The following is a 12,390-nucleotide window of genomic DNA, read 5'->3' as shown; positions in this document are numbered from 1 at the left end:
TGATACTTTGTTAGCCTCCTTTTACCCTGTTCTTCAGTGGTCAGGACCCCCATGGACCCTCACAGAGCAGGTACTATTTGGGTGGTGGATCATTCTCAGCACTGCAGTAACACTGACGTGGTGGTGGTGTGTTAGTGTGTGTTGCGCTGGTCTGAGTGGATCAGACACAGCAGTGCTGCTGGAGTTTTAAACACTGTGTCCACTCACTGTCCACTCTATTAGACACTCCTACCTCGTCAGTCCACCTTGTAGATGTAAAGTCAGAGACGATAGCTCATCTGCTGCTGCACAGTTTGTGTTGGTCATCCTCTAGTCCTTCATCAGTGGCCACAGGACGCTGCCCACAGGACGCTGTTGGCTGGGTGTTTTTGGTTGGTGGACTATTCTCAGTCCAGCAGCGACACTGAGGTGTTTAAAAACTCCAGTTTGTATATACATATATACAAACACACACTTAAAAATCATGGTTCTTTAAGGGTTCTTTAGTAAAGAAAACGCTTCTATATATGATTAAAGGGTTCTTCGCATCATAAAGTGTTCTTCAGATTGATGGAGAATGTGCTGTAGATGGTTCTACATAAAACCTTTTTGAAGAGGGTTCTATACAGCAGCAAAGGGTTCGTCTATTGGTACAAAGTTGATATCGTAACAGTAGAAGAGCCATTTTTGGTGCTATATAGAACCTTTTTCAAGAAGGTTCTATATAGAACCATCTACAGCACATTCTCCATCAGTCTGAAGAACACTTTCACAATGCAAAGAACCCTTTAATCATGCAGAGAACCTTTTTTTTTTAACTAAAGAAGCCTTGAAGAACCATCTTTTTTTAAGAGTGTGTAAAATGTGCCATAACTTAGAGAATCATCAAATACATGTGATTTGACCAGGGGTGGCCAAACTTTTGCAAATGACCACAAAAAGGAATTATGGCTGGTTTTGTACATAACGTACATATCACAACATAGGATATCGACCCTTTAATAAAGTTTATATACTATATAGAACTCTAGATGAACCAGTTTGAGTGTAAATGTTACTGCATGTTCTTCATGTTGTGTTTCTCGATCCTCAGAGTTTAACCGCAGACCTCTGAAGGGTTTCTGCTCAGGGCGAGGAGGATGACACACTCGTTCCTGAAAGATGTTTTCCATGTGCTCTCATTGCAGCTCTGCATTGCCGTGTAAGATAAAACCTCATGAATACTGAGCACCTCCCCGTTTACTCTCCCATACACTCAAAACGCCGTCTCACACTGACACAACTCTGACCCACCTGCGGCTGCTCAGCCGGCTCCGCAGCCTTCTTTGCATTTTTTTTGTTTAGGTGTGGCTCTTACGGTGGGCCTCAGATCACGTCTGACAGGATTAGCGCCGACTCAGCCTTGGTTTATGACATGGTAAGAGTGTTTTTACTTCTTTACTTTAAGAAAAGTGAGTTTGAGCTGTTGGGAGATTGTGTTTCAGACATGTATGGTTTGGTTTATGAAGTTATTTACTCTCAGTTTGGAAAGAGCTGAAGTGTTCATGAAGCAATAGTACAGTGCTTTAGTAAAGTTCATAGAAGACACATTTACTGTCAGTCATGTGCTCATATATTCTCCTAACGTTGAGAGTTTTGGAGCCCAGCAAACACATCTTTGTCTTTGATGCAAATAACTGCATTACAGAATCCACAGGACACATTTGTTTTTTAATAAATATATATACATATTTTTAATATCTTTCTGATTTCCTGAGTTTCTCGTTTTTCGGATCATCTAGGGTTTTGTTCAGATTTCTTTATTTCTGCTTCATTTCTACTAAAAAGTCCCCTTAAGAGCTGAGAAGAGAAAGCAGAGAGTGCACTCTGAGACATGTACAGTTCTGTGGTTAAGCCTCAGGCAACCAAGAAAATGGTTTAAAACTATTTATCTGGGTGTGTTTTTGCCAGTGATAACACTATATAACATTAGAATAAATACAAATAAACATAAACGCAGTAATACATAACAAGAACAGATTGTTTTCAGTAAAGTTCCTGCTGCATTCTTGTGAGCTGGTTAGAACAGCAGAGGTTCAGTTCCTCTTCTCTTCAGCGCAGTTACATGTCATGGATTAGTTCAGGTCCACCAGCAGCAGAATTGACTAAACTGATTTAACTTAACTGAGGATGATTAAAGTGATTTCAGTTAAAAGAGGATTAATTAAACTGATGTAACTTAAGTGAGAATTGATCAAACTGATTTAACTTAACTGAGGATTAATTAAACAGATTTAATTAATTAAACTGATTTAACAACTGAGGGTTGATTAAACTGATTTAAGTTAAATGAGGATTGATTAAATTGATTTAACTTAACTGAGGGTTGATTAACCTGATTTAACTTAACTGAGGGTTGATTAAACTGATTTAACTTAACTGAGGTTCGATCAAACTGATTTAAGTTAAATGAGGATTGATTAAACTGATTTAACTTAACTGAGGGTTGATTAACCTGATTTAACTTAACTGAGGGTTGATTAAACTGATTTAAGTTAAATGAGGGTTGATTAAACTGATTTAACTTAACTGAGGGTTGATTAAACTGATTTAAGTTAAATGAAGATTGATTAAACTGATTTAACTTAACTGAGGTTTGATCAAACTGATTTAATTTAAATGAGGATTCATTAAACTGGTTTAACTTAACTGAGGGTTGATTAAACTGATTTAACTTAACTGAGGTTTGATCAAACTGATTTAAGTTAAATGAGGCTTGATTAAACTGATTTAACTTAACTGAGGGTGGATTAACCTGATTTAACTTAACTGAGGGTTAATCAAACTGATTTAAGTTAAATGAGGATTGATTCAACTGATTTAACTTAACTGAGGGTTGATCAAACTGATTTAAGTTAAATGAGGATTGATTAAACTAATTTAACTTAACTGAGGGTTGATTAAACTGATTTAAGTTAAATGAGGATTGATTCAATTGATTTAACTTAACTGAGGGTTGATTAACCTGATTTAACTTAACTGAGGGTTGATCAAACTGATTTAAGTTAAATGAGGGTTGATTAAACTAATTTAACTTAACTGAGGGTTCATTAAACTGATTTAAGTTAAATGAGGTTTGATTAACTGATTTAACTTAACTAAGGATTGATTAAACTGATTAATGTTAAGTGAGGTTTGATTAACTGATTTAACTTAACTAAGGATTGATTAAACTAATTTAACTTAACTGAGGGCAATTAAACTGATTTAACTGAGGATTGATTAAACTGGTTTAAGTTAAATGAGGGCTGATTGATTTAACTTAACTGAGGATGATTAAAGTGATGTAAGTTAAAAGAGGATTGATTAAACTGATTTAACTTAACCGGTTGATTAGACTGATATAACAACTGAGGATTGATTAAATTGATTTATGTGAAATGAGGATTGATTAAACTGGTTTAAGTAAAATGAGGATTGATTGAACTGATTTAACTTTATGAACATACATCACATTTGTTTATTTGTATTTATTCAAATCAAATTATTTTGTGAATAAATAACAGCTTGGTGGCCAGATAAATGGCTTTACTGATCATTTTCTCAGAGTACTTTTGCACAGAGCTGTATGTCACACAAGTCATTTATTTGAGAAACATAGAAACATGGAGGAGATTATAGTTCAGTCTGTTTTACTTCTGTGACTTTTTTATTTGTTATATCTCAGCAAATTTAATGCTGAGCAACAATTTACATCCTATTGTAGTTTTTTCCTAACTTCTCAAGACCAAGAGAGAAAAAAGGTTAGAAAGCTTTGAGAACTTACGGACGCTCACTGAGACGGGGCTTTCTGATCGTTTCTCAGGAGATTTAAACAAAATGGAGAAGAAGAGGCTCTAAACCTCAAACCTCAATAAAAAAAAGATTCACATTTGTCTATAAGAGAGAAGAGCTCTAAAAGAGAGCTCAGCTTAGATTTTGCTTTCCCTTATGGAAATATTTTAAATTGCACAGGATCACTTTTTTGTTATAGTCATCCAGCCAGTGGCATCTCTGCCACAAAAAGCCTGGTGGGGCACAATAAACTGTAGGGGCAGCAGCGACTCGTCAAAGAAACTACACACCCAAACACAAACGCACTCCATCAATGAAATCACACATTCACAAATTAACGCAATGTGCAGGAGATGGTGGAAGTGGAGACAGGAATATGAGTGATATGATAACAACATTAGATCTCACAGAACCTGATTACACAGCATCGCATTACAAATCCAAAGTTATCTAGCAGTGACGATCACTGGTCTGCAAATACACATCCAAAGCTACATATCAAAGCAGTAAAACAAGCTTTCCGGGCTTTAGGAATAACACAGCCTTGTAATAATACAGAATGACTCATCATGACGGTCACTGCTCGAAAAGAAAAGATTCACGATGATCTTTCATCTGGGCAAACTTGTCAAAAACTTTTTCTCTCGAAGTCCAACAATCCATGAGTGAACTCAAGTGATAGCACAGCGAGGGCAGGCAAGGAAAGCAGAGGAGTGTTTTTAGCTGCACTCACAGTTAGCCATGTTTTTCTCTTGAACCTCTCTGGACTGAAGGAGCAGGTTTTGTCCTTTCCAGACTGAATGGTGATGAAATCCTCTGGCTGGTGTGTCCCAAACGTTTAATCTCTCATTTCTGCTCTAAGGTCTGGAACCAAATTTAACTTTTATTACGTTTCCAACTCGACTCATTATATTGCCTTGCTATCATGAGTGGCTACCACAACTGATGAGGAACAATGTCTAGCTGCGTAGCGACGCCCACACTGTAAACGACATTACTAAATGTCTGGACATATGTAAATGTATTATGTTTTATTGGCTGCTCTCAGCACTGGGCCAACATGATCGGCCCCACAGCTGTTGAACATGCGCAGAGTGTTTTTAACTGCCCACTTGTTTAGACGAGCGCTGACGGCCCCACGCTCACCAAATGAAGACTGCTAGGAGAAACAGGTAGAATACTGGCATTTACACAACAGATACAGGAAGATATCTGGAACGTACTTGAATGATATTTAGAACTCATTTTTTGTGATGTCACAAAGAAAACACTAATTTGCATATATCCACCTATTCAGCCTACAGCAGTTTAGCTCTGTTCATTCATGCTTAAATTATAAGAAATGTTTCAGCCTGGACTGCTTTTTAATGAGCCACAGTAACTAGAACAGCCAATCAGAACAGAGCTCATTTACATACAGGACTGTGCAAAAGTGAGGCAAAAAAGTAGAAACCATATATTTAACAGAAAATTACGCAGAAGCCTCAATGGCTAAATATAAAATCCATTTATCGAGTGCTCTGGGTGTCACAGTTTACCTTTATTCCAGCTTCCATTCTTTTCTTTCAGTTCCTCAAAGAATCTGCAGACACACCTCCAAAGTTCAGTCTTAGAAGCTGGTTGATGATTTTCTGAAGTAATCAAACACATTCAGTGGTGTTGAGGTCTGGACTCTGGGGTGGTCAGTCCATCGTTCAGCTTCTTTGTTTGATGTGTCCGTCTCCTTTTCTCAGTGAGGTTCTTCTTGACAGCTACACATCCTTTCAGACCCACAGCGCTGAGTTGTCTTCTCACAGTGGAAGGATGGACAGAAACACCTGTGGGTGTTTTCAGATCTGAAGCAGCTTGATTTTCTCCTCTCTCTCAGAGATGAGAGCTTTAAGTGCTGTTTGTCTGATGGGGGCAGTTTTGGGGTCAACCAGGTCTTCCAGGTGGTTGTTGGGAGCCACATTTTCTCTGTAGCTTTTAATCAGCTTTAGAACTCCAGTTTGGATTATCTTGGATAAATGAATAACTTGTACTTAATGTCCATTTTGATTGGAAATGAAATAAATGAAGGTTCTCTTTTGCACAGTACTGTATCAGTCTTAAAGGCACAGTAACAGAAACAGCCTGTTTGATTCTAACGGATAAAAAGTGGTTGGAAAACTGTTTTATAACAATATATTATGACAATTTTTGGTAAATAGAACCTCATAAGTGAACCTTAGGGAAAATAGAGTACAGAAATAGGATATGGGCCCTTTCATTTGTAAAGAAAAACATCAGTATGGTTACTTTCCGGATGTGTTTCTGTATGAAATGCGGAATCGGTCACCCACCACTGGCAGAGTGTTATGCAACTGTACAAAAAAACTGCAAGCAACTACAAACGTTCCCTCTGCAGGATCTGATCTTATCTAATCAGTTTGAGATTGTGAGGTACAAGTTGAGTCCAGCCTGGTTTTGTCCTTGTTTTGGTCCTGAAATGAGGATCTGTTCTGTTTTCTGTCATCTGTCAACCTTTCCTCACATAATTAATGTCTATTTTAAGATTTCATTATTTAGGAATGGAACCTAAAGCAGTTTATTGTTAGTGTAGAGATACAATACAGGCTTATTAATGCTATATTATAATATGCCTATCTGCATTATGACGGTTAAGCATCATATTGCTGAAAACAGGGCTTTAAATGTGTACATAATTTCTACATGAATAAAATATAGTACATCAACACTATTACAGCCAAAACTAACTCATCTGAAAAACAAAACTGTGAAGCAGTACATTTTATTCATGTGGGAATGATGTACACATTTGAACCAAGTCAAATCTCAGGGCGTAAATCGCAAAATGAAACTGCGTTGAGTTTGCACAGTGACAATAAACAGCATTCCGTTCCATTTCGAGATAATAACGTTGTCCAAAGTAATGGCGATTGTAATACGATTTGTTTTGAGTTGCTTAGACAAATGAATACCACGGCCAAAACACTGCCTTCACTTTGAGAATTATACTCCAATACTGTATACATAACACAGAATAAATGCTGTATGCTGCATAAAGAATTCCGGAGGGCTGTAGTGAAAGAGTTTCCCACACACAGTCCAGCCTACAATTAATTTCCAATCACACAGGCTGTGGAAAAACCCTGTAATTAGTAGTTGGTGTGCTAGACGCGTATGCTGTGTGATCAGTTTAGTGACTGCGAGTTTTATTGGACTTCATTGGAAACACCTACCTTGTGATCCAATCACTGGCCACTTCATTAGAAACACCCACCTTGTGCTTCCACTCACTGGCCACTTTATTGGAAACGCTTACCTTGTGCTTCCACTCACTGGCCATTTTATTGGAAACACCCATCTTGTGCCTCCACTCATTGGCCACTTTATTAGAAACACCCACCTTGTGCTTCCGCTCACTGGCCACTATATTGGAAACGCTTACCTTGTGCTTCCATTCACTGGCCACTTTATTAGAAACACCTCCCACTCCATATACTGTAGCAGATTTAGCCTTATTTATCAATGCAGCAGTCTGATCAAGGGAAATAATATCAACAGAATAACAGTTGTAACAGTGAAGATGTATCATCCTTTAATAAGCAGGCAAGGATTTTTGTCAACCGGGATTTCAAACACATGAGATAATGCATATAATAATTATATATAACATGAACTTGCTAATTTTACTGCAGTCCCAGAACATAGGTAGAGATGTGCGGACAGAATCAGTGCTGCAGACAGTGGGGACCCTCATTTTATATGTTAAGTATGGAATGTACATTTAAAATTCATGAAGCAATGAGCTCATTCACCACTCTGTGAGGTCCCTCATTGGTCAGTTTCTGACCACAGGACCGCTGTTGTCCAGATATTATGTGGGTGGTGGTCTATTCTCAGCACATTAGTGACGCTGACATGATAGTGTGTGGTGCTGGTATAAGACACAGCATTGTTTCTGGAGTTTTTACACACGTCAGTGTCACTTCTAGGTAGAGAGTTGACTGTCACCCAAAAAAATGTAGACAGGACCAGCTCTGTGGTCAGAAAGTAAGCACTGATGAAGGACTAGAGGATCAAACTGTACAGATCTACAGTGAACACCAGCACAGTGGAGCTAAAAGATGTAAACATGTAAAAACAAACATGGGACCAGAGCCAGGTCCATATTTGATTATGCATTGTGTATCAGTGATGGCCTCAGGTATTCTAGCTTTGATCCAGCACAAACTCTCCATCAACTAATTAAAAAGATAATCACAAAAAATGTCACAGCGAAACCCCCACAGAGTTTTTGGTTATTTTTAGACAGGCAAATTCATGACACCAATCGCCAGGAGACGGACTGACCCAAACTATGATGTCCCGTTTTTCAGATTGTGGACATTTTTTCCCACAGTGTGTTTCTGCACTAGTTCAGAGAAACGTTTGATCAGAATCAGAGCAGCATCCACAGATCAGAGTTTGCAGTTCATAATAGAGAAAGTCAGGATTGACCTCCAGTACCAAAACAAAACACTCCCAGAAAAGCACTTTTCAACTGAAAGCGCAAAGATGAAAGCTCTTTTAGTTACAGAGATTAAGATTAGGATTAGGTTTACAAATGTATTATTACATGTAGCTAATAGCAAATATATCATACATATTGGAGATGTAATTACATATGGGTACTACTGTCTATATGGTTCATACTATTATTATTACATTTAGGTACATTTATATACACTCTTAAAAAAGATGGTTCTTCAATGGTTCTTTGGTATAGAAAAGGGTTCTATATAGCACCAAAAAGGTTCTTCTATTGTTACAAGCTTGACATCCTAAATATACACACTTCAGGATGGTTCTTCATGGGTTCGTTAGTAAAGACAGTGGTTCTATATAGAACCATAAACACTCAAACAACCTTTTGCATGATTAAAGGGTTCTTTGCATGTTAAAATGATTCTTCACATTAACAGAGAATGTGCTGTAGATGGTTTTTTATAGCACCCAAATAGGTTCTTCTATTGTTACAAGCTTGACATCGTACCTACAGAAGAATCTTTTTGGGTGCTAAATAGACAATTTTTTGAGAAAGTTCTATATAGGAATAATTTGAAGAACACTTTCTTGATGCAAAGAACCTTTAATCATGCATAAGGTTCTTTGAGCGTTTATGGTTCTATACAGAACCATTTTCTCTACTAAAGAACCATTGAATAACTATGATATATGTAAAACAATGCCCCATATACAGTACATACTTTAGGCACTTATATATATGAGTACCTATATAGGTATATAGGTTCTTGCATGCATACAGTACATATAGGACATATTATGACATATATGCATAAGTTGGGGCGCCCCTTGTCAAATTACATGTTTTGTTGAAGTGTAAATAACGCACGTCCTCTACAGAGGGTTTCTCAACCACTGGGCCGAGGACCACAAGTGGGCCGCAAAGCACCCCTTGGTGGTCCTTGGATCTATACTGAGGGGGGCCAGTGCTCTGTAGTGAGCAATGAAAAAGCAGTGTTGGCTTAACAATAAAAATGAAATATAAAATGTTTTCAGACAGTTAACAACATTAATACAAGCCCCACAGTAACAGTGCACAAAGGCAGAAACACCTCTAGAAGCACCTGACCTTTCAGTCGTCCACTCGCAACCAGGTGGGCCGTGAGGTGGAAAAGGTTGAGAACCTCTGCTCTACAGAGAACACATTTCTGCACATTTTAATGCACAGCCACTGTTTATTTGCTGAATTTAACATATTGGGGGAAAAAAATAAATAAATAAACTGTGGCCTGTGCAAAAGTTAAGGCACACTTTACATGTTATGTCTTATTTTTTTTCCAATTTCTTAAACACAATTTCTTACCTCACTTACCTGACTGTTACCTCACTTACCTGCCTTATTACCCCACTTATCTGACAGTTACCTCACTTCTCCCTTTCTTTGCCCCTATACACCCTTTAACTGCCGCTGCACTCAGCACTTTAACTCAAGACACATACTTTGCACAATGTAAGGTTTACAGGCATGACTGTGTGTATATGTGTGTGTGTGTTTGAGTGAGTGATGGTAGAAATACATGTTATGTTATGTTTTGTTTTGTTTTGTTTTGTTTTGTTTTGTTTTATTCACTACATGTAAATGTTTGTCTGATGCTGTGCACTATATAGTGTAGTGGGTAACATCTCTGCCTTCTACGCTGTAGACTGGGGTTCAGTCCCCTGCCTGGGTAAACACCCTACACTATACCAGTAAGAGTCCTTGTGCAAGACTCCTAACACTACCTTCACCTGCCTGTGTAAAATGATCAAATTGTAAGTTGCTCTGGATAAGAGTGTCTGCCAAACGCCGTAAATGTAAATGTACCTGGCCAATAAAGCTTGATTGTGATTCTGAAACTCAAAAGCAAAAAAGTAGGAACTGTGCAGTAACTCTTGCAGAAAAAGGCCATTGTTAAGTTAGTACCCTGTGGAGAATCACTTAGAAAAGCCACAAAGCATGTAACTTGATCAGGGTATTAAAGCTTTTGCATTAGACTGTGTGCAGATAATGCACGACCCACATTCTGACACTGTATAAAAGCAAACCTGTATGTTTGTGTGTGTTTTGCAGAACGAACAGTGATCGAGGATGAACTGGACGGGGCTGCAGGTCCTCCTGAGCGGAGTGAATAAATACTCCACCGCGTTTGGCCGTGTGTGGCTGTCAGTGGTGTTTGTTTTCAGGGTGTTGGTGTTTGTCGTGGCAGCCCAGCGCGTCTGGGGCGACGACAGCAAAGACTTTGTTTGCAACACGAGGCAGCCTGGATGCACCAACGTGTGTTACGACAGCATTTTTCCAATTTCGCACATCCGCCTGTGGGCGCTGCAGCTCATCTTCGTCACCTGCCCGTCTCTGCTGGTGGTGGCGCACGTCAAATACAGAGAGGAAAAGGACAAGAAGTTCACCGACGCCCACGAGGGTTCACACCTGTATGCCAATCCGGGGAAGAAAAGGGGCGGGCTCTGGTGGACCTACCTGCTGAGCCTTATCTTCAAAGCTGGATTCGACATGGCGTTTCTTTACATTCTCTACTACATTTACGACGGCTACGACATGCCGCAGCTCTCCAAGTGTTCTCTGGAGCCATGCCCCAACACCGTGGACTGCTTCATCTCTCGGCCCACTGAGAAGAGAATCTTCACGCTCTTCATGGTGGTCACCTCCGCCATCTGCATCCTCATGTGTGTGTGCGAGATGTTCTACCTGATCGGAAAGCGCTTGTGCAAAGTTCTCAGGATCCGACAGGACAATGAGAGGATGATCGCCGCGGAGCGAGGTGATGTCCACGACCAGGCAACTCCAAAATCCAAATATATAAGGATAGATCCGACTCTGGGGAGCAACCAGAGCCTCAACAAGACAAGCAAAAGACAAGCTGCTATGGAACAAAGTACCATTTAATGAGGGAAGCTACTGTAAATACAGCACATTGATGGACATTTAACAGACAGCAGGTTGTTTAGTCATGCAGTTAAAGTTATATGTACACTGACCACTGCAGTAACACTGACGTGGTGGTGGTGTGTTAGTGTGTGTTGTGCTGGTCTGAGTGGATCAGACACAGCAGTGCTGCTGGAGTTTTAAACACTGTGTCCACTCACTGTCCACTCTATTAGACACTCCTACCTTGTCGGTCCACCTTGTAGATGTAAAGTCAGAGACGATAGCTCATCTGCTGCTGCACAGTTTGTATTGGTCATCCTCTAGTCCTTCATCAGTGGTCACAGGATGCTGTTGGCTGGATGTTTTTGGTTCTCAGTCCAGCAGTGACACTGAGGTGTTTAATAACTACAGCAGCACTGCTGTGTCTGATCCACTCAGACCAGCGCAACACACACTAACACACCACCACCACGTCAGTGTTACTGCAGTGCTGAGAATGATCCACCACCCAAATAGTACCTGCTCTGTGGTGGTCCTGTTGGGCTTCCTCACTGACAACTGTATTAGGCTACAGGGTAAGTGGACCTGATCAGATGGAGAACGGCCCTTATTCATTAAAGCTGCATAAAAAAGAGCACAGATTTGCCGCTTTTAATGATATCTGCTTTGGTGCGTGAAAACAAGTGCCAGCCCACCAGCACTATCATATACAAGAAGCACTCCCTTAATTTATGCAGATGTTTCAGTAGGGATCCAATAAAACGACAGCATTTAGCGGCCAATGGCCACGCTTGTAGGTGGAGTTTTAGGTCGAGCTGTAAGTGCACTGCTCCCCCTACTGACCAAACTTTATAGGGTTAAAATTACAATGGCTATGTTTACATGCAACGATTTTTGCCAATCCGACTGAATACAATCCGATTACAGATTTAGACTGAGGTGTTTATATGCACTCTATTCAACAATCTTCGTTTACATGCTCACTACAAGTAATCCGATGCAAAATGACGCGCATGCGTGGAGTAGCTCTTAGAGTAAACGTTACCATGACAGCGAACATCACGTGAGGTCCAGACCAGTTTCTGCTCCGCCATGCTGAGCGGTGTAAACTTCGCCGTGACGCGACGCACATGCGCAGAACATACTTACACGCTCCGATTGGAATGTAATCGGATTCAGGCGTTTAC

At 39.7% G+C, this 12,390-nt stretch overlaps 1 protein-coding gene across 1 annotated transcript; it reads left to right on the top strand.

Annotated features, from left to right (window-relative positions):
* The first annotated feature begins 1,160 nt into the window (after positions 1 to 1,160).
* On the top strand, positions 1,161 to 11,408 carry gjb9a (gap junction protein beta 9a). The gene is made up of 2 exons (XM_036594017.1): positions 1,161 to 1,396; positions 10,391 to 11,408. The coding sequence occupies exon 2, from the start codon at positions 10,409 to 10,411 to the stop codon at positions 11,219 to 11,221; it is 813 nt and encodes a 270-aa protein (XP_036449910.1). The 5' UTR covers positions 1,161 to 1,396; positions 10,391 to 10,408; the 3' UTR covers positions 11,222 to 11,408.
* Positions 11,409 to 12,390: the final 982 nt, after the last annotated feature.

Source organism: Colossoma macropomum, unplaced genomic scaffold (genome assembly GCF_904425465.1).
Source record: "Colossoma macropomum unplaced genomic scaffold, Colossoma_macropomum, whole genome shotgun sequence".
In the NCBI taxonomy this organism is placed as follows: domain Eukaryota; kingdom Metazoa; phylum Chordata; class Actinopteri; order Characiformes; family Serrasalmidae; genus Colossoma; species Colossoma macropomum.
The sequence above is the reverse complement of the archived record's forward strand: the minus strand, read 5'-3'. Positions and strand labels throughout refer to the sequence as shown.

What these genes read in the sequence shown, in the direction of transcription:
- gjb9a (XM_036594017.1), top strand. Translation starts at nt 10,409, where the DNA reads ATGAACTGGACGGGGCTGCAGGTCCTCCTGAGCGGAGTGAATAAATAC.